This window comes from Ascidia mentula, chromosome 5 (assembly GCF_947561715.1).
Source record: "Ascidia mentula chromosome 5, kaAscMent1.1, whole genome shotgun sequence".
Lineage (NCBI taxonomy): Eukaryota > Metazoa > Chordata > Ascidiacea > Phlebobranchia > Ascidiidae > Ascidia > Ascidia mentula.
In genome coordinates this window covers 7,202,142-7,222,629 of record NC_138570.1, presented here as the reverse complement: position 1 = coordinate 7,222,629, position 20,488 = coordinate 7,202,142, and the positions used below count along the sequence as shown (strand labels likewise).

Genomic DNA, 20,488 nt, shown 5'->3' with positions numbered 1-20,488 from the left:
CCGTGACAACAACCTGATGGTCTGTATTCGACATTGGAGAAGATTATACTCTCGTGTCTGACAATTGCACAATTCGTTTTTGACTGAAACGACTGGAAGTGACAGGTCTGACGTCACGCTACTTTGTCGCGTAGGGATATTCGTCATTAAATTGTAGAAGATGTATGAGGTTTTATTAAATGTTTGACGTACTAAAAACTGAACGTTTATTCCCCTTTGAAATCGATAATATTATAAATCTGTAATATAAAGTTTCACAACTCTTCAATTCCACATTAATATCAAAGAAGTATTACCTACCTATAAGATAATTGCGCCGCGACTTGAAATTTAGCGATACAAATATTGTTGCTGCGACTCAAAAATGTACATTGGTTTGGTTCCACTGTTTTATTAGTATTCTGTGGCACTTCAGAGATCGTGGTGTCAATTGGTAAACGGTTGAGTGGTTTCTTGGTTTATTTACGCTTGATTGAATTGCATGAGGAGTCGGTTTGCATTAGATTGTGGCCAAACAAATCCTAAATTATTTTCTTCCTATTTAGCTTTAACCTTTCAAAATAGCCGCTACATTTTATAACTACAACTGTTAATCAACCTCCTGCGAATTATATCATGTTTGAAACGCAGTGCTTCAAAGCTATATACGATGCACATGGGAAAACTACATTTATTTTTGATAGTCATGTGTACTACAGGCCCAGCATGAATAAATTGTGACTACCGTTTTTTAAAAAAATTAAAACATTATCATTTATAAAGCTTTTATGCCACAAACACAAATATATCAACGTTTAATTGTGGTCACATCATACAGAAAAGTCAGGTAAAATCTTACTGTTTAGAATTCCTGCAAATTAATGCAAGTATGTGTCATAACTGTTCATTAAATTTGTGTGTAGATTTAAATGCATCTAACCCAAGGTTGTGCCAGTAAGGTTGATGTAAAGACATGACTGAAGTGGAACTGTGGTTAAATCAAGATGTTTTCAACCTGGGTGTTGTACATTCTCACATCAAGCTCACCGTCACATACCTTAAGAAGGTGGTTACATATGCTACAAGTAAAGGCAAGGATGGAGGGTATCCTAACCTTGGTTGGAATATTTGGAAACACATGGCAGTTAACAAGATGCTGATGGATGAAGACTTGGCCTGGGCATATTTTGAGATGTTTTACAATCTGAGAGACCTTACACCGAAACAACGCTTAGAGCTTGCTGAGTTGCAACATCAGAGCTCTGAATCAAACGACTTGGCCTCTTTTAAACAGAATATGAATGTGCCATTGTTGCAGTTTGTCTTGTTTCTGTTTATTCAGCAAACAAACAAGTCCTCTTTGAGGAGATCTTTACTTGGAGATGAGTGGCCTGGTGCCAGTCCACGTTCTTCTATGGACAGTAGCAAAGCAGACTCTAGTTCCAATGTGCTGAATGAACGGAAACACGTGCAGTTTGTTTTAACTCATTTCCTACAAATCCTTGAGATCTTGTCTGAGATCAACAAACCAGATGATACCACACTTCACACTGATGTGGTCAAAGCTTTGGGATTTATTATCAAGGGAAGAATTGTTGGACAAAACACTGTCCTTTCTTTGCATGACATTGCCATAAAACACAGAATTCAGGCTAAGTCAGGGTTTCAAAAATTAGCAGGTTGTTTTTCAGTTCGTACCTTCGAGACATGGGTTAGGTCTTCATTAACTGACCATCCATATGGAGTTGTGAGCTGCACAACTACAGGCTCACAGTTAAAATGGTGTAAAACCTCATCAGACACAAGAAAAAGGGCTCGTGTTTTAACAAACAGCCTTTATGCCCCTAGAAATGTTAGGCTGGTATTTTTTACCCAATGTTCCAATCAAACCATTGCAAGGCAGACAGAGCTGTTGAACGGAAGCTATGTTAAACTCCACCGCAGCAACAATGCAAATATCTATCTATTGTCACCCTTGAGATGTGTTACTATTGAAAAGTGCACCGGTTCCACATTTGTATTAGGACCTGTGTCTGTTGGCATCAAAATACTAAACTGCACCAGTATTACAGTCATAGCCCCTTGCAGGTCAATAGTTGTGTCTGGGTCAGCTGATGTAACGTTGCATGTTACCACGCCAACCCACCCTATTATCTCTAGTGACAACAATGCTCTTAACAATCCTCCCATCACTCTTGCACCCTTTAATACCTTTTATCCAGAGCTTGAAAACCACCTGGCTTTTGTTGGGTTGCCAGTGTCTCCTCAAACAGACCAGTGGAATAATCCAGTATGTGTAGGAAATATGTCCAACCTCTCATTGAGTCAGTCAAGGCTTGGAAGTGCTCTAAAGGGTGCTGGTGATGCCACCAACCCCCAGGCATTATATACAATCATGAAACCAGCTGATTTTTATTTGTTCACAATTCCATTTAAGACAGAACTGAGCTTGTCTGATTCAGCAACCTGTGAAATTCCTGGTGGCCTGCCAATGGAATATTCACGAGCTGTGAAAGGAAAACAACGAGCAACTGAAAGATGGAAGAGGGCTGTCAGGGAGTCATCGATGACAAAAAGTGAGCGAAAGCAGTTTCAAACACTTGTGGAAGAACAGTTCAAGAAATGGGTTATTGAAACAGGCAACCAAAGGCAACTGGATGACCTTGGAAAAAACAGTCTTTAGTTTGATAATGTTACCTTCTTTTAATGACTACATAACAGTGCCCTTTATGTCATACATATTGTTTGCATATACATTTTCAATGCAAGTCAGTTTATTTTTATTGATTAATGTATAATTTTTTTTTCATGCCAGGTTACTAAAAAATGGTACTGTTATAAATATAAACTAACAATCAACCTCGTTTTCCTGTTTTCTTACAACTCTCACTTGTTCAGATTGTACATGCTGCTTTATTGCCTGACATATGGTGCATTCTTGTGTTGTTTGTACATGGTACTATAGCCAAATACGTGCAGTTCCCTATTAATTTTGATTTCAATTATTTTTACAGTTGTATTAATTTACTTGCACTGTAAAATATGTACATTGCTGAGTACTATGGAACTTCATCTACAGGAGAAATTTATGAGTACATTGAAAATCCAGTTAACAATCACTTTCAACAAAGGGGTGCCAAGAACAAATTTAACTTCCTTCTCTTTTTGAAGGTAAATTTTGTGGTGATATGCAAATCAACTATTCGTAGTTAGTTTTTAGTTTAAATTGTGTTTGTTTTGTGTATTTCTAGGCCGTGTTTTTGCCGCAAGGTTATCCGGACAGTGTCAGCAAAGATTACGTTTCTTACCAGGTAAAAAATTGATAAAACACTGAAAATAGTGAATTAATAATTATAGCATCGATTAGTCTTAATGTTTTGCAAGCACATTATTACTTTCTGTGTGAGTGTGTGAACTAAGTTATTGACTTTGTAATGTTGTACTCTGATTTAGTTACATAAAAATGTACAAGTTTTTGTAAAAGATTATAAAAAAACAGCATGTACTGTACTGTCTAAACAAACATGGTTAGTGTTGTTTTGTTACAGATATGGGACACAGTGCAAGCCTTTTGCAGCAGCATCACTGGGACCCTGGCTACTCATGCTGTGTTGAAAGGTAGCGGCGTCGGTGATGAATCTGCTACGGTGGTAGCAGCAACTATGACATGGTTGCTCAAGGGTAACACAGCTTACAAGCAATATATGATGTGCCAGTATATGTTAATGTTTATAATATTACAGACGGAACTGGGATGGTTGGAAGGATCATATTTGCTTATCTTCATGGGTAAGTTAATTTATTTGGTTTGTAAATCATATATTGTGTCTGATGTTGTTTGTGTATTGTTTACCAGCACCGGCCTTGATGCCAATGCCAAGCAGTGGAGGCTATTTGCTGATGTACTGAACGACTGTGCAATTTGTATTCAACTCTTTGCCCCGATGTTGCCCAAAATTTACTTTACCCCAGTTACATGTGTTGCAGGTACATATAATCTTTTTTTTCAATTTTTTGGAGAATTTTCTTTAAAAGTCTAAAGTACACTTAGAAGACAGTTTTTTCTCATGTACACGTTCCTGTTCCTTTAGGGTTGGCATTTTCACTGGTCGGAGTGGCAGGTGGATGTACCAGAGCTGCCCTGACCATGCACCAGGCCAAAAGAAACAACATGGCAGATGTTTCTGCAAAAGATGGCTCACAGGTCATTTCTATGCTCCAGTATCTTGCACACTAATCAGTAGCTGAATTTTCAACTGTTTCTGTGTTGTACATTTCAGGAGACGCTGGTCAACCTCTGTGCTTTGATAACTGGCCTGTTAATCACCCCAATGTTAGCGGACAATGCATTGTTGGTTTGGACTTTGTTTTTCTTCTTCACCACAATGCACATTTACGCAAACTATCGTGCGGTATCAAGTGTTGTCATGGAGACATTTAACAGGCTGAGATTTGATAGTGCTGTTATTCAATTTATTGCTCACAAGGCAATAAACCCCAGTGAAGCAAATTATTTGGAGCCACTGTTCAAAATGAAGAGTTATGAATGGCTCAAGCTTGGCTGCAAAGTTGAAGACTTGAATATGACTAAAAATGAGCTCAGCAAAGCAATTGCTCTTCAAGAGCAAAACAAACATAATTTTTTGTTCAAGTTTAATCAACTATCAGGTTTGTTCATAAGAATTAGTATAGTCTCTAATTTCAATCTTAGCATTTCATTTTTACTTTTCAAGGCACTGTCTATATTGCCTTAGAAGATGCTGCCACATCACAGGATGTACTTCTTGCATGTTTCTTTGCTTATAGTAAGAAGAAAGGCATTGAATTATCCCATAATGGTAAGCTGGTAACCTAATGGCAAAGATAAATTTGCTAGCAGCTTGTGTTTGTCGATACAGATGGACAACATTTTTTAAAAGAAATGGAAGCGCTTGGCTGGGATTTGTCAAGACAGCATATGTGCGCTGATGAGTGGAGGTGGTCAAAAGATCTGAAATTTCAAACTCAAGCAAAGCACAAATATGTTTAGGAACAATGACTAGCCAGCTTTACATGTATAGTTCATTTGAGCACACTTAAGTTGAAAAGACTTTGTGGGAAAAATATGTGCGCATAGGTGAAGCTTCTTGAGCACAAATTGACACAATTGGATGTTTGACATGTTATGGTGCAATTTATGTTGTTTTATAGTTTTTTCTACGCCTTTGCAATATGCTCAGTGAATTTTATTCATGTTATTGGTGAAAAAAAGAGGTTCAAGCAATTACTTTTGTTTTGCAGATGTAGATACAGAATAACTTAATATAACATGATAATCATGTAAATTAATTCCTGTGTTTTGCACACTGAAAAGGGTAAGTATTGAAATTTTTTGTTTTCAAAACCATTAACTGTTTTTCAAACACTTTTATTACGACTTGCAGGATAAAATAAAATGAAAGTGCCAGCAGCGGTGAAGTTTTCATCAGTAAAAAACTGCCTTGCCCATGTTTCGTCGCAAACTCTTTACACGGTTGCCAACAAACAAGAATCTGAAAATGAAATTGTTGTTGCCAAAGTGGTTACCAATAATGGCAACTGCTACTTCAGTTTGGTCCCTTTTGCTGGACCAGGAAATGACAATGAACTTCGGATAAATGGTCTCTATGCCAACAAGCTTGCTATTAAGAACGATGGAAATGTGTTCCTTGAGCATTTGCACAATGTCCCAGTGTGTATCAGTGCATCAATCGAACCCATGACCACAGATGATTGGGAGATTCTCGAGCTACATGCCAGCGAAGTAGAAATGCATCTTTTGGACCAACTTCGTGTTGTTTGGCCCGGTCAGATCTTTCCTTTGTGGGTGGATAGAAATGTATGCATTTACATGCGTGTTGTGAAAACAGAGCCATTAGCAGAATGCTCCACATTAATGCACTTATCTGAGTTGATAATTGAACCTAAAGTTGCAGCAGGGCCACTTAAAGCTCATGCTCCAGTTGTTTCCACTGCTGTTAGTACCCTGCCATGTGCAGAAAGTCAAAAAACGAACTCTGGACAGAACACTGAAGAGAATGAAAATAATGGTGATGATGAACTTTCATTTCGTTTCAAACTCTTTTGCAGATTGTATAATGCCGTTAAGTTTATCGTTGTGTATATTTGGAAGCAACTGCTGCCAAATATTTTTGCCCACTTGAGGTCCCTTTTGTTTTTCAACTCTCCTATGGAACTTCCCACTGAGATTCCAGCCACAGAATCACAATTAGACAAGCTGTCTAAAAGCATTGATGCTGTACCAGAAAATTTTAATTTGGTGATACGTGTTGAACCATTTGAGCACATGGACCTTCCATCTTCTGTCAGCTTTATTTATGAGCAGCCCAACACTGTTTTCCTGCATTTGTCCAACTCAAATCCAGACCGGAACTCAGTTCTATGTTTTGTCGTTCTCACAAAATTAATGTCACCAACAGAAAAATTGGAGGCTGGCGTTAAAACATCTCAACAGAAAGGTAAATCATCTGATTTAGGAAGGGGATCTGAGCTTCCGTCAACAAGGCCTTCGTGTGTCGTACGCATGTACGTTCACCCACAAAGCAAGTTTGCAATGTCCTGCGACATTACCAATTTGCATCATCTCAAGGTTCCGCTTTGCCTGCGTCGTCAAATGCAAATAGGTAACTGCTCGAAGGTACGCTTGAGGAAACTTGATGGAATGCTACCATTTTGCGATAAAATTTATTCCCTGGAGCTTCAGGTAGTGGCTTACACACACCAACTAAAACAGGAAGACCTCAAAGATGTCACGCATTGGTTTCGGCAGTGGATTGACAGCGTATGTGATGTAGATAATCCTCTTCCCATGGCAGTTGGAACTCTTTTGTATTTTCCATCCTATCCCTTTTCTAATGAAGGGGCTGAAATAAAAAATGAGTTAGAAGTTGTTGTTACTGATATTTTTCTGAGTGCTTCTGATAACAGTGAGAAGGAAAGCAATCAACAAACTTATCTTTTATGTCCTGATGACCTGCTGAAACTAAAACTCAATTTCAAAGTTTCCAAGGTACAATATCTTTTGGACGTGGACCCTTCAGTGCCACTGGAAAGTGTTCTACTTCACTGTGATGGTATGGAGACACAGGTTGCTGCCCTTGGCCGTTGTCTAGAGCTTGGTCTAAAAACACGACCTCTAGCTGCCACTTTGTTAAGTAATGTGTCACAAACTGCATGTGTTTTGGTGACTGGTTCAAAGGGCACAGGAAAAAGCACCCTTTGCAATGCGATTTTGAGAAAGTTTGGCACCGACCCATCTGTTTTTGCCTTCACCACTGTTCTTAACTGCAGTAAGCTCTGCGGGAAGAAACCAGATAATATTAAAAGAAAGCTGAAAAGCCTTGCAGCTGAATTGCTTTGGAAGCAGCCTTCAGTTCTTTTGTTGGATGACCTCGATCAACTGGCAACAGCTCGGTCAACAGATGAAGACAAAACATCTGATGCCATTTACTCAATGCATATGGCTGTTTTGGTGCAGCGTTGCCTAAAAGCTTTATTTCTTTCCGCAGGCTCTACATCCAGTCGTGTTGCTGTGCTAGTTACCTCAAAGAGTAAAAACACCCTTCATCCATTGCTGACCTGTGTAACAGATCACCTTTTCACAAAGCACATACACATTGACTTGCCTAATAAAGTGCAAAGAAGCAAGATGTTGTCGTCAATCATAAAAATTGAAACAGACTTCAGTGTGCCTCCTGACATGGACATTGTGGTGGAAAAAACTGAAGGTTTTGCTGTGGCAGATTTAGTAAAAGTTGTGAAAAGGTCCTGCCATCTTTCTCAAGTCAACCGTGACACTAATACAAAGCGTTACCCCACTAATATTCTTCGCACACAGCACATGATTGAGTCACTCAACAACTTCGTTCCAGTCTCACTTCAAAATGCCAGACTGCATAAACCGTCACCATTGAAATGGAACAATGTTGGGGGTTTGCATTCAGTGAAACAAAGCCTAATGGAGCAACTGGTATGGCCGTTGAAATACCAGCATGTCTTTGATCAAGTCGGGTTGCAGGCACAGTCCGGCATCATGCTTTTTGGTCCTCCTGGATGCGGGAAAACCCTTGTGGCAGGTGTGGTTGCCAATGAATGTGGTCTTAACTTTATTTCAGTGAAAGGACCTGAACTTTTGAGCAAGTACATTGGCGCCAGTGAAGCTGCGGTTCGTGACCTGTTTTCACGTGCAAGAGCTGCTGCCCCTTGTGTCCTTTTCTTTGACGAGTTCGACTCTTTAGCGCCACCTCGAGGACACGACAGCACCGGTGTAACCGATCGAGTTGTCAACCAGTTACTGACACACTTGGATGGTGTCGAACCACTGGTTGGAGTTACTGTGATGGCGGCATCGAGTCGGCCTGACTTGTTAGATCAAGCTCTTCTGAGGCCTGGCCGTTTGGACAATCTTTTATATTTACCTTTGCCCGACGAGGCCGAAAGGTTGGAAATTCTCCATTCCCTGAGTGCGCACTTGCCTTTGCAGGCAGAAGTTGACTTGGGCGAATTGTCAAAGTGCTGCGAGAATTTCAGTGGCGCTGATCTAAAAGCTTTACTGTATAACGCTCAACTTAATGCCGTACATGAATTATGCGAGGTACCTATAAAAGCCATAACTTCACCCCAAGACAGCATACATGCCGAGTTCCAGCTCTACTCTCTGTCGCCCTCCGAATCGCCAACTTTATCCTCATCCAGCACGGTTGGCTTGGAGCTAGATATGTACCAGTGCAACGGCCTTGTAGCAGCCGGCGACCCTGTTCAAGGACCAATGTCTTTGCCTCTCTCAAACGACTCGGTGGCTGATTTAAAACGCACTGCCGCGCAGCTGATTACCTCAATCCAAGAGGTCAACATGAATCCAAGTCACTCCCAGTTGCAGTATGACGACGACGATTTTCAGATATGTTTCGACGAAGTTAAAAACCGCAATACCCCAGATAATGATGACATCAATCCAGTACGCGATAACGACTTCTCGGATATTGCGTATTACCCGTCTTTACATAGCGGCCGTTCGCTGGAAATACCGACGGACGTAGTTAGGTCGGTGCGAACCATTTTCAACACATATAAAGAAGTGCAAACGGACAAAATCGCAGAGAAACAAAACCCCAGGCTCGTGATCACACAGAAGCATATAAGAAGCGCTCTGGCTTCCACCCGACCCTCACTGACACCTGCCGAACGTGTGAAGCTGGAAAATTTGTACGCCAGCTTTGTGCGATCGCGAGATAGAAGCAGTTTCAACAAACCTGATTATTATCAGGGAAAACAACGGGTCACTCTGTCGTGAGCATCTTTGAGGAAGAAAAATACGTGTTGTATGGAAATACGTGTTTCTATGATGATAGAAAAATTGTGTGCCTTCAGATCAGGCCTTCATATGCAGTTATTGTGAAAAGATTTAAGCATGTTGATTAGTGGTTGTATGTTATTGTGTTTGCGCAAAGTAGCATGAATATGTATCTCGAGGTTTTGCGTCAACGTATTTATTCGCTACCCTGTGTCACCCTTGCTAAAATGTGTGTGTTTTGCAATACTTAAACTGCCGCCTACGCCACTCGCAAAAACGCGACGACTTGATTTTCTTGCCTTGCAATCAAACTGTTTGATTTTTCTTTCAGAATGGTAGCTTATAGTTCAACCCATGACAAATGCATTCTCGACAATCAGCTTGCTGTCGTTCGACCTTTTCTGCCGCTTAGTGGGCCTTGCCATCATTTTATGGCTCACAGCTTTGCACTTGTTTCGACGAAGCAGTGGGCGACAATCTGCCCAGTCACGTGACCACGAGTTCTGCTCCAATCGCAACTGTTTGCGATGTAGCGGCGTGTCACGTTCGGACGAACAGAAGGATAAGGCGAGAAGGCTATTGCAGAAGTTTACTGATCAACTGGTTCGTCTGGAGCGGTGGATTGGCGACGTCGACATCGTAGATGCGCTTCGTAGGCCAACTGTTTTTTATTTACCCGACGTGAAAAGCTCTCCTTTGATTGCGCGAGACAATCATGAAAACGACGTGGAAATATTGGAGGCAAACTGGAAGACTATATGTGGAGAGTTCGATGAAATTTTGAAAGGGCAAAATACATCCTATGCCGTCAACTCAACTCCCGAAGGACGTTGGCGTGTTTGGTATTTGTACAACCAGGGTGTGAAGGTTCGCATCTGCATGAAAAAGTCAAAAAAAAAACATCATCACATAAAATTTACATTCACAGAACGAAGAAAACTGCCGGATGTGTCCCATGACTGTGGAGATATTGAACAATTTGACAGATTTAATGGTGGGCTGTTCGTTCGGAAACGTTTGCTTCACAGTTGTTGAACCAGGTACAACCATAACAGCACATTATGGCCCGTGCAACGTAAGAAGTCGATGTCATCTAGGTAAGATTTTTATAAATGTTAACAACACATTTAAAGTTCAATTTTTCGCTTGCTTTACCAGGTTTGAAGGTACCTCCGGGTTTTAAGTTAAACGTTGGCGAGACCAGTGCAAGATGGAAAGAGGGAGAATGCCTGTTGTTCGATGATTCTTATTTACATTCTGTTGAATCCGATGAGTTTGGCGCCAGCTTTTCTCGTATCGTGCTGATGGTCGACTTATGGCATTACGATTTGAGCATTCAAGAGCGAAAAGTGATTCGAGAGCTTTTTCCGATTGTTGCCTAGTTCTCTTCAGACTGTGTCGCATTTTTTGTGGGAGCATTCTTTGACGAAAATGTTGCTCACATGTTCCCAAAATATGCATTGTTGCAAATATAGATCATACACTGGCGCTGATCGCCTGTTACTCCTTTTTAAGTCACAGAAATATAATATATTGATTCCTATTGTTGTTTTTGGCATTTTCTCTAGCTTGATAGCCCTGATATTCATGGTTATAGGTTTGTCATACGTCTGGATTGTCCCTGACATGCCCGGCATTTTTTGGTCAAATCAGCGTCGGAAGGAATCTGCATAAAATTTCTGAATGTCCGGGATTTGTCACATAACGTATCTTGTAGATTCAGTAATTTTCTATTATGCCTGTGGATAACGACTCCAGAGACAGCAAAAAAGTGTCCCATAAATGGTTCATCACTGATGGACGCCCTTCGTAAAAGTAACTGACTTAAATTAGCGTTCATTGTAAGTTGATTTTGTCACAAAAATATTTAGTTACATGTTGACCATGTTTCGTAATAATTACATGGTTTTTACTATTTTAGCCGTCTCGTTGTTACCTGTACCCGTTTGAAATAATTGAATGTAGGTGTGCGTCATCAAGTGGTTAGAATTTTAATAGAACTCCTTAGATACGCGACGCGGCGATCACAGCAACAGTCAGTCCCGGTAAACTTTGTGGTTTATGATCTCTTTATTCACGATTTAGGTCAAGTAAAGTAATGTAACTGAAACCAAAACAAAGGTAGCCTGCCTAATTACTAAGAAAATAGAAGCATATTATCACCAAAAATCAATTTTCAACACATTTGCGAAAATGAGCAACGAAAACCGAGGTGACGGGGACAACCCGTTGGTGACCGGCAGGATAGAAGAAAAGGCAGATTTGCAAAATCTCAATCAACGTTTCTCAGCATACATCCAAAGCGTTCGCTCTTGGCGTTTAAAACAGGTTAGTTTAAAGGTTTTTGGATTCCTTTTTTGTTTTAAATTTAATGTAACCGGCAACTTACTACAGCCCCATCCCACCCTTAAGATGTACATTAAGTAGGATGCTATCTTCTGTAAGATACAGCATTTAAACTACACCCTGTCATAAAGCTGTCAAAATGTGTACTTTTGCATGCATGGTATAAATTTTGTTTGTAGAAATAATTACAGCCTTCTTTTTTGTAACCTTTTATTGAATTTAATGTTTAAATTATGACATTTTTAATGTTGCTTATGGTAAATATACACATTCTATTTCAAAATACAAACATACAATTGTTGCTGAGGTAACCTAACTGGCGTTATCAGTATATGTTACTAGTTTACAACCCTCTAGTTGTTCTATATGTTGTGTACAGTTTTACTTTTGTGCCAGGAACAAGAATCTGACAAAGCTAAAAATGGCCAATGGGCTGACCAAATCAGCAGCATTCGTTCCATGTATGAAAGTCAGATTGCCGATCTCCGGTGTCAACTTGAAGCTTTAAACAGAGAGAAGAATGAACTGGAAGCATCAAGAGCCAAGTATGATGGGATGTCATCAGAACTTGAAAACAGGTTTGTTATCAAATAGGATTAATATTGTAGATTTACTGTTTACAGTAAATCGCTTTTGTTTTGAGTGAACAATTGTTTTATTTTCAGAATGCTGTCATTAAATGAAACTGTCCTGAAGCAAAACGATGAAGTAACAAAGCTGCAAGTTTTACTTTCCAACAAGGAATTAGAATTACAACAAGCACAGTCCAGTCTAACCGGTCCCAGAACAGAACTGGAAGCGTGCAAGTTGGAAAGAGATGACTACAAGAAAAGACTTGTTGAAGCTGAAAGAAGGTAATTTATTTAATACACATTACCAATTTTTTGAGTAGCAGTAGTATGCATTTTTGATGATGTTTTAATGGACTTGCAGGTGCTTAAATGAAGAAAAGGCAAAAACAGATTTTCAACGTCAACTGTCCGACTTGCATTCAAGATGCAGCCATGAAATTTTATTGTATCAACAGGCAAGCACTAAATCATTATTCAAGCACAATTAAGCTAAGGTTCAAAGTAGTTACAACTTTTCTATATTCAAAGGAAACCAATGACCTTCATGAAAGACTAGAGAAGTCTCGCCACCTTGTGTTGGAAATGGAAGAGACAGCCCGTAGGTCAGGACAACAGAATGGTGAAGTTGCGTTGATGTTGAGAAATGCAAGAGAATCAAGTGAAGCAGAATTACGAAGATACATGGACGAGTCTGAGGCCAAACACAACTTAACAGTAATGTTGTTATGAATTTCTAAATTAGATTAGTTTAACATTACTCAGAAGTTATGCATTATTTAGAGTTGTCAATAATGCGTTGTTTTGTTCAACATCTTGTGTAATACCTTCATATTTTCCCAAAACCAGATATCTGAATTAAAAATGCGAATGGAGGCCGACACTCGAAACTTAACTGAACTTGTTGAAGAGAACGGCAAATTAACAGCTGAAATCAACACCCTTAACGGAGAACTACATGGAACCCAATCAAAGGTGAAGAGAGATCAAGTATCTAAAGTATCTCTTGCACTTTAAAGTGCACTCTTACCGATGTGAAGTATTCAAAACTATGTTACTTTAATTTTTTGATACTTGAAATTTTATTGATAAGAATTTAAATAAAAATATTAACAACGATTTAACCCTGGCTCAATAAGCAGAATGTGATATTGTGTTTAAGCTCAATGCCGCTGATTCTGCATTAAAAGTGATGGACAACAGTTTGGCTTCAGAAAGAAAAGGATTTGAAATCCAGCTTCATCGAATGGAAAATAAACTGCAGGTTTGGTTTATGACAGTTGCTTAAATGTATCATCATAGCACACTGAGAAAACTGCTTCACAGGAAACCCAAGACTTACTTCTAATCAAAATACAAGAGTTAAACGCAGCACAGGAGGCAAATATTCCCCTGCGGTCAGAAATTGATATGTTGAAAAGACTTATTGAGGAGGAGGAGAAGAGGTTTGTTTAAATCTTTACTTAGCAGCTATTTATGGATAATATTACTTTGCTTAAGGGTAACAGGCTGTCAGTGTATGTGATCAACAATATTAATTTCCTCATTGCTTTTGTTAGTTTCTGTCTCAAGTAGAGTGATAAAAACTACATTTTAGGTTGGCGTTGGAAGGTGTCCACACTGACAAAAAGACGTTAAGTGGAGGTGGTTTTGGTGGCGGTGATTTTCAGCACTCCAGCAGCATGTACAAATCAACTACCCAACAAGTAAGCATCCTTGCCTAATAAACGAGTTGAGGAGGTAAAAATTTGCTTTTTGAGTGAAATCAAACGTTTGCCTTCAAACGCCTTACCAAGCGTATTGTTTCAAAAAGTCAATAGTTTTTAGGCGGCTTTTATGAGCGCAAGAACTTTACGGAAAAAGTTCAGGAAATTTTGTTAAGTGATGATAAATGATATTTCAAACTATGTGCTTCAAACAAGCGTGTTTCGAATAAAAAGTGCCCTTTAACATTATCATGCTGGCTTTACTGTTTACTACCTCGATTGGTTTTTACCCAAAAAATAGGATAACATAACTTACTCATGCCTGTCAGAACTTCGCCGACCACTCTTCGCCTGCTTTTCCCTCGAGCGGCAAAAACAAGTTAATTTCTCCAGTCAGCTCTCCCCAAAAGCGGCCATCCTCTGTTCCAATCGCAACAAGTGGATTCGTGCGAGCAACAAACGGTTCCACTGGAGCCGATTTGTTTCGAGCCCCACTCGCTCACTCGGCCTTTCGTTATCCGGATAATGTACCGAAGAACAGGGTGAGCTGTTACTGTATTGTTATTTTTTGTGATTTTGGGATTACTACCTCAGCTCATTTTTCGAGATAAAGCGCTTCTTAAAATGTAAATTAACAAAATGTAAAAAAGAAAAAACTGATTTCGAATATCCATTTATAGGTTTGCAAAGCGTTTGGCTATTGGTACTCTGTTACTGATGCTACCAGCATCAGGCATAATTATAAAATAAAAAGTCTCTTCGACCAATACAAATCAACTAACTTCATCCGACCTACTTTATGAAGTACTTCTAGTGAAAATCTAAACATAAATCAGTGGTTTTGCATTGACAAAAGAGCCTTTTTGTGTGATAATTAGTGATGCGCACTGTGCAGAGTTTGTGAATTTTCTATATCCCTCTCAGGCCAGGCCGCAGTCGGCATCAAGCACATCCAGCTCCACGCTTGAAGTAGGTAATACGGAATCGGACCAGGACGACACCGCCAGGAATGGGGGGGAAAGCCCGGGAATTTCCCAGTTGCCCCCGCGCCCCCACAATCCAACCCCGCCCAAAAAGTTGCCTGGAAGGCCACTTAGCGCCGCCAATCCTCGATATATATCGGCGGATGCAGGTGACTCCCATTCCTTTTGTTTTATAGGTTGCGCTTTAAAGGCCGTTCCTAATGGTAGATACGCGATGGTGACCATTAGCGTTGTCGTATTAAATGTAATCACTTTTATTGGGATGAAGAAAACCCATAAAAGTGTCAGCAAGGTATAGAAAAAATCAAATTAATTCACGTCGTTTGAGATCGTTTAGTGCTCGTTAATGGAAGATTTAATGTCCTTTTAATATTTCATTTATCCACTCTGGCTTCTTAAGCAAACATCGCTTGATAATATTCTCAACGATTTTCATCAAACCTGGGAGAATTTCTTCGCTTGTATAGTGTTCCGTAGTACTTAAATTATCCTTTGTATTATGTTTGATAAGATAGATTTGCATGACGTCACATCCGTTGACGTTTCTGTTTATTTGGGTTACTGCTATCTAACCTGCCATGACTTACTGCGGCAGGACAAGGTCGAGACTACTTCGACGCCATGTTCAACGACCTGCGAAAAGACGTTATGTACACCAAAGTCACGGAAGGCGAAACGGGCGTGGACACTTCCAAGATCACGTCATCAGTACAGCAAGACATGATCAATTCCACAGCGAGGTAGGACCTTGACCCTTGGTGTACTTATAGGCGTCTGCATTCCCTATAGCTTTCACTGGTTGTGTTGCTGTATAGACACGAGGTGAAGCCCAGCAAGAACGGACGCCTATGGTATTCTGGTTCAACGGCCAGGTTTGATAGATTGTTGGCCGCTTTAGGGTTTGCGAGTGTCGCTATATGTAGTTAAGCAAATAAAGCGCACATGTCGGGCAAAACCCACCGTCAGTGATTGGCCGGTTGCACGTTTTCGTTGTGTGGGGCGAGGGTGTGTTTTTCAATGTACTTGCAGTGCCAATATCGTGACTTTAAGCGAATAAATTAGTCGGGTGTAATTTGGTTGTGCAAGTTTTCAGTGCTCCTGTTGTTTTCTTTGAATGTTGGTTTCTTGTTTGTTTGGCTGTGTTCTTCCTTTAATTGTATTTTCTGCATATGACTTTTGTTTAATTAAAACTTCAAATCAGAAGAGAATCAACATTGCAAACTACCAAATTCATGATTGACCATTGTAATGTTTGTAGACTTCTTGCATTTCTTTCCGCCTCAGTGATAGTAATGACATCTCCATGACAACAACACAATCCATCCCACATCCTAGAAATGTTAACCCTTTTTCCTATTATCTTACAGCGCTACGGGAAACTTGAAACTAGTCGAGGTGGACGAAAGTGGGAGATTCGTTCGAGTCCACAACGCTTCGGCAACTCGTGCTGAAGATATTGGAGGTTGTTTGTTGCAGCAAAATGTCGCTGGCCACCCGGTGGCAGTGTTCCGATTTCCACCCAGAACCAAACTCCAACCCTGTCACACCTCGACGGTACGACTATATTTAACTTTTCTTTACGTTTTGGTTTTTCGAGTTTCCCAAGAAGGCGTAACAGAGGCTTTACATTAAGTTTTGCGAAATACCCGAAAGTGCTTTAATAAAAACAACAGAAAGCAAACAAATTTATTGAATTGCCGCGTTGAGGCATATGGCTCTGAAGACTCGTTGGTTTCAGCCAGTCCGAAAATCCAGGTCATCAGTTGAAATATTCTGTTTTCTGTAGGTTTGGTGTTCCGGTTCACTGGAAGCGATTCACGACCCTCCGTCTCATTACGTGTGGAAACAATTAGATAAATGGGGGACTGGTCCCGAATGTACCACCATCCTGTGCAAACCAAACGGACAAGCTGTTGCATGGATGACTTCGGCTCCCGTATGTAGTTTACTTTTGCTATCGTGTTCGATTAATTCTTTGTTTTCATATTTTTGTTTATAATGTTTTTAACATGTGCTCTGGTGCTACACACCTCTGTACGAAAAGTAGTTTTAGTGAATCGTGACACACCGTGCATTGCAGAGAATTTCGCGGGTGTCAAGGGCATATCAACACAAACCCGACATCGTGGGCCAGACGCAGGAGATGCAAATGTTGCAACATAAGCTACAAGATGTACGTAAAACTGTATGAAAACGCATATGTTTCATCCTAATCCAAACCTTGGTACAGACCAACGGCCAGCATGTGAATGAACCTGAAGAAGGCAATTATGGTCGGGTTGCTGCGTCACTTCCGGCAAGCTATGGTGTGGCGCCTACTCTCTATACCGACTCACCGACTGTGCCGATGCCCGCTCCTACTTTACGACGGTATGTGTTTGTGGTTGGTTTTCTATTTCTCGGTAGAAAAGCTTTTTTTAGAGTTACGATGTGGCCTCATTGGATTTAAACCCTAACGTACAAAAAAAAACGAAAATGCTTCAACGAAGTTTCCTTTTATTATTTCGGGCTCAATTTGTTTGAGCATTTGTTTTAACATTCTGGCATTATGCAACCTTCACAATTTTTGAAATACAATGTAGCTTTAAAATCAAGAAATAAAATCTCCATAACCGTCTCGAGCCGAGCTAACAGATATCATTTCTTCACAGTGAAAAGAGCAGATCCTTGCCGGTTTGCACTGGAGGTCGCGTACTTCCCACACGAACCGGAAGTGCTCCACTCCGCCGCTACAATGCGCCACCTAGCGCCGTCCGACACGATTCCCAAGTGAGTTCGTCCCGCCAGCAACAAAACACTCGCAGCAAGATATCAGCAATGACCTGTAGTGACCCTTTCGCGTGCGGTGGCAGTGCGCCGCCTACTCCACGTGGATCGGCGCGGATGCATCTTCCAGGGACGTTTCTCTCGCCTGGAGAGCAACACAGACGCGGCATGCAGTTACTGCGTTCTAACCACAACCTTAGCTTTGCGCCGCCCATGCCGAAATCTTTTCCCACTGTCACCCCACTGTATAGCAAGAAAACGGTTCGCGTCGAAGCTTAGATATCGCATGCCGCGTTGCGAAAAGCTCGCTGTGTCGATAATCCCCTGTTCCATCTAACCCTAAATGCGTCTGCCTGTAGTCCCAATTTGGGCGTGTAACATTAGCACTGCAAAACACAAATAAGTAGTGTATGCGGTTAACCCGATGTAGTATGGCATGCTTGGATAGAAGTTATCATTAAACTAACTCCAAAATGAAACATTGTTTGTTAAAAGTAATCGTACTAATATGTGGTATTTAGCTACCGAATGCTAACATTATATGACAGACAAACGTTGTGCATGCACTACAATTGATTTGCGTGTTGTGCAAAATAACGCAAAAAGTATTACAAAAATGCCTAAAGTGACTGGGCATTGTGAGAATTTTAAAGGTCGTTTTAAACCTCGTTTAGCATTCTAATAATTTGGTTATTGCGTAAATCACTGACGACTACATGCTTGCGAATCTAATTCAACTTTTAATTTAGCTTTCAGAACCATCTCTAATCAATAAACGTAGAGTATTTAGTGATTACACGTAGCATGCTTGTAGAAAAATCTAACCTTAACCTTTCTTTTCGTTCATCTTCCACCCGACCCTTTACCGCTCTCTCCTGGATGACGTCATAAGACTTTGGCCTACCAACAGCGTCTCGCCAAAGGTGACGACTCCGAAATTATCGACCTCACTACACAGAAATCGGCCCGCTCAAAATACGGATTCGACTTCATGACCCATCCACCAAAGGTAAACAACTACGACGGAACTGTTTGGGAGCGCTGATTGGATTTACCGCTTGGTTGAGCGGACTGTGCAGAGGTTGCTGCGCGTGGCAGAACATATACGACTGCATCGTATTGGGTTTGCAACCTTCAAACGTGTTCGTTGCCCAGATTGTTGCTACATTGTATATTGGGTCTATTTCTACTTCGAAGCGATTCTTGTGTTATCGTCATTCACCCACATTCTCCATTGTATGATGTGCAGCTGTACCGAAGTATTTTTTTGTAATATTTTGAAAGATGTAACGCAACTGTTTGTACATGTGGTTTTGTGCTGTTAATTTGCGGTAGGTAATTACTGTTGATGTTCTAGATTGTTATTGCTTTCAAGCGCATCAAGATGTTTGTGTTTGGTGGTCAAGAGATTAGATATGGAAAGTGTTGTAGATGTTTATCGCTAAACAAACGTTTTCTTTCGGTGATTTTTTCGAAAGTGTTCCTAACGTCACCGTTGAGTATATATTGCCAATTCCACGAATAAATAAATCGCTTGCATTGAAGTTGCTATGGTTCTAATTTCTGATCGATCTTATGGTGTGGTGATAAAGGTGATTTATCAGGTGAAATTTTTATCTTAATTTCAAACGAAGTTGGAATTTTTTGATTGGCGCTGAATGTTATAGAAGGAAAAACAAAATGAGACCATGTTCGTCGAAACAGTGGCCATCTGTATGCAGCTTACCTAATTCATATTATTGTCTCCACGTTGCTTATATGATTATTGTGTCACGGGCCTGGCGGCACTAATGGATGAGCTTTGCTTGGCCATAGTGTTTCCACTTTGTTTTCTCCGTAAGGTTGCACCTAGTTTGGTACCCAACGGATGACTGTGATTGTAGGCTATAATTACCAGAAAGTGGAAGTCTTTGCTTGGCCGTTTAGTCAGCAAAGTCACCTGATAGTCACACCAGTTGCACTGATGAGACCTTGTAGGTCGAAACAGCGGTCATCTGTATGTAAGCTTACACGAAAAAACAAAAGTTTGCCTACATTTTGGGGAGGAATTCAACACCTAAGTCAGGAGGAAGTTTGTGAGCATCGGGAGCCGCAATCATACGTCCAACCAAGTTGAGAATACCAGGGAAAAACCTGATCTGAATTACTGACCAGGATTACTGCTGGGTTCCAATCCAGATGTGGTAAAAAATAATGTTTCAGTTAAAGCTGACAGGTCACATGCATAAATATTAGGGTTACTGTAGGGGGTGATTTTAATGGCAGTCTGGCAAAACATAATGTGCTATCTATCATTGAGTTACCTTGGAAAACTTGTGTTTGAAAAGATGAATAATTAGAAATGTTGTGATGTGTGAGGCTATTTTATTTATTTGACATTTCGTTGAAAATCCCTTAGCTTCTAAGCAACAATGACATTTAAATATTTTTCGGTTTGCGACCGCCTCATATTTCAAGTACAGCTTACTCCCAGTTTCATTTTGTGCTCGGTATATTTTTTCTGGATAAAGTTTGAGCATCGTCTAGCGTCTAACTTTTATTTTGTTTATGAACGGCAGTGGGCGCTTATAAGCGCGCAGATGAACGTCATGTTGTTAACTGTTATGGCAACGCAATGCGATTGGCAGTTGAGGAGTCAGTCTACCGAAACAAAATAATAAATAACTCCAGTTGATTGGTGTGGAAACCATTTAATTGTATCCTTTTGGAGGTGAGGTATCGGTCTCTGTTTCGAGAGAGCAGGAATTTTGGATAATTTAGAATGAATACAGGGACAGAAAGCGTTATGACATTTGGATATATGTTGTA

At 40.3% G+C, this 20,488-nt stretch overlaps 5 protein-coding genes across 8 annotated transcripts; all 5 read left to right on the top strand.

Annotated features, from left to right (window-relative positions):
* The first annotated feature begins 908 nt into the window (after positions 1-908).
* Positions 909-2,992, top strand: LOC145902575 (TBCC domain-containing protein 1-like). Its single transcript, XM_082990608.1, has one exon. It carries the CDS (start codon positions 953-955, stop codon positions 2,660-2,662), a length of 1,710 nt encoding a protein of 569 aa, XP_082846734.1. The 5' UTR covers positions 909-952; the 3' UTR covers positions 2,663-2,992.
* Positions 2,993-2,997: 5 nt separating this feature from the next.
* LOC145902576 (RUS family member 1-like) lies at positions 2,998-5,258 on the top strand. The gene is made up of 9 exons (XM_082990609.1): positions 2,998-3,150; positions 3,231-3,290; positions 3,528-3,660; positions 3,723-3,768; positions 3,836-3,966; positions 4,071-4,183; positions 4,260-4,647; positions 4,713-4,817; positions 4,878-5,258. The coding sequence occupies exons 1-9, from the start codon at positions 3,022-3,024 to the stop codon at positions 5,006-5,008; spliced, it is 1,236 nt and encodes a 411-aa protein (XP_082846735.1). The 5' UTR covers positions 2,998-3,021; the 3' UTR covers positions 5,009-5,258.
* LOC145902571 (peroxisomal ATPase PEX1-like) lies at positions 5,232-9,327 on the top strand. Its single transcript, XM_082990597.1, has 2 exons — positions 5,232-5,333; positions 5,403-9,327. Exon 2 carries the CDS (start codon positions 5,414-5,416, stop codon positions 9,308-9,310), a length of 3,897 nt encoding a protein of 1,298 aa, XP_082846723.1. The 5' UTR covers positions 5,232-5,333; positions 5,403-5,413; the 3' UTR covers positions 9,311-9,327.
* Positions 9,328-9,660: 333 nt separating this feature from the next.
* On the top strand, positions 9,661-10,819 carry LOC145902578 (aspartate beta-hydroxylase domain-containing protein 2-like). The gene is made up of 3 exons (XM_082990610.1): positions 9,661-10,177; positions 10,239-10,407; positions 10,469-10,819. The coding sequence occupies exons 1-3, from the start codon at positions 9,665-9,667 to the stop codon at positions 10,690-10,692; spliced, it is 906 nt and encodes a 301-aa protein (XP_082846736.1). The 5' UTR covers positions 9,661-9,664; the 3' UTR covers positions 10,693-10,819.
* A 524-nt stretch (positions 10,820-11,343) lies between these two features.
* Positions 11,344-19,218, top strand: LOC145902572 (lamin-A-like). Of its 4 annotated transcripts, none has more exons than XM_082990599.1 (19): positions 11,344-11,431; positions 11,494-11,638; positions 12,053-12,234; positions 12,322-12,510; positions 12,590-12,683; positions 12,757-12,942; positions 13,075-13,200; positions 13,388-13,489; positions 13,552-13,670; positions 13,823-13,931; positions 14,261-14,473; positions 14,856-15,063; positions 15,510-15,654; positions 15,730-15,786; positions 16,282-16,468; positions 16,701-16,850; positions 16,995-17,087; positions 17,145-17,284; positions 17,566-18,708. In XM_082990599.1, exons 2-19 carry the CDS (start codon positions 11,504-11,506, stop codon positions 17,957-17,959), a joined length of 2,829 nt encoding a protein of 942 aa, XP_082846725.1. In that variant the 5' UTR covers positions 11,344-11,431; positions 11,494-11,503; the 3' UTR covers positions 17,960-18,708. The 4 variants fall into 4 exon arrangements, with proteins under 4 accessions (XP_082846725.1, XP_082846727.1, XP_082846724.1 ...); XM_082990601.1 differs by having other exon boundaries at positions 11,351-11,638; positions 17,566-17,683; positions 18,573-19,218; XM_082990598.1 differs by having other exon boundaries at positions 11,351-11,638.
* Positions 19,219-20,488: the final 1,270 nt, after the last annotated feature.

Excerpts from the sequence above, each read along its gene's own strand:
- LOC145902575 (XM_082990608.1), top strand. The coding sequence starts at position 953 with ATGACTGAAGTGGAACTGTGGTTAAATCAAGATGTTTTCAACCTGGGT.
- LOC145902578 (XM_082990610.1), top strand. The coding sequence starts at position 9,665 with ATGACAAATGCATTCTCGACAATCAGCTTGCTGTCGTTCGACCTTTTC. Across the intron at positions 10,178-10,238 it reads TGTACAACCAGGGTGTGAAG|AACGAAGAAAACTGCCGGAT; the intron begins GTTCGCATCTGC and ends TTACATTCACAG. Across the intron at positions 10,408-10,468 it reads AAGAAGTCGATGTCATCTAG|GTTTGAAGGTACCTCCGGGT; the intron begins GTAAGATTTTTA and ends TTGCTTTACCAG.
- LOC145902571 (XM_082990597.1), top strand. The coding sequence starts at position 5,414 with ATGAAAGTGCCAGCAGCGGTGAAGTTTTCATCAGTAAAAAACTGCCTT.
- LOC145902572 (XM_082990599.1), top strand. The coding sequence starts at position 11,504 with ATGAGCAACGAAAACCGAGGTGACGGGGACAACCCGTTGGTGACCGGC. Across the intron at positions 13,932-14,260 it reads ACAAATCAACTACCCAACAA|AACTTCGCCGACCACTCTTC; the intron begins GTAAGCATCCTT and ends CATGCCTGTCAG. Across the intron at positions 15,787-16,281 it reads TATTCTGGTTCAACGGCCAG|CGCTACGGGAAACTTGAAAC; the intron begins GTTTGATAGATT and ends ATTATCTTACAG.
- LOC145902576 (XM_082990609.1), top strand. The coding sequence starts at position 3,022 with ATGTACATTGCTGAGTACTATGGAACTTCATCTACAGGAGAAATTTAT. Across the intron at positions 4,648-4,712 it reads CAAGTTTAATCAACTATCAG|GCACTGTCTATATTGCCTTA; the intron begins GTTTGTTCATAA and ends TTACTTTTCAAG. Across the intron at positions 4,818-4,877 it reads CATTGAATTATCCCATAATG|ATGGACAACATTTTTTAAAA; the intron begins GTAAGCTGGTAA and ends TTGTCGATACAG.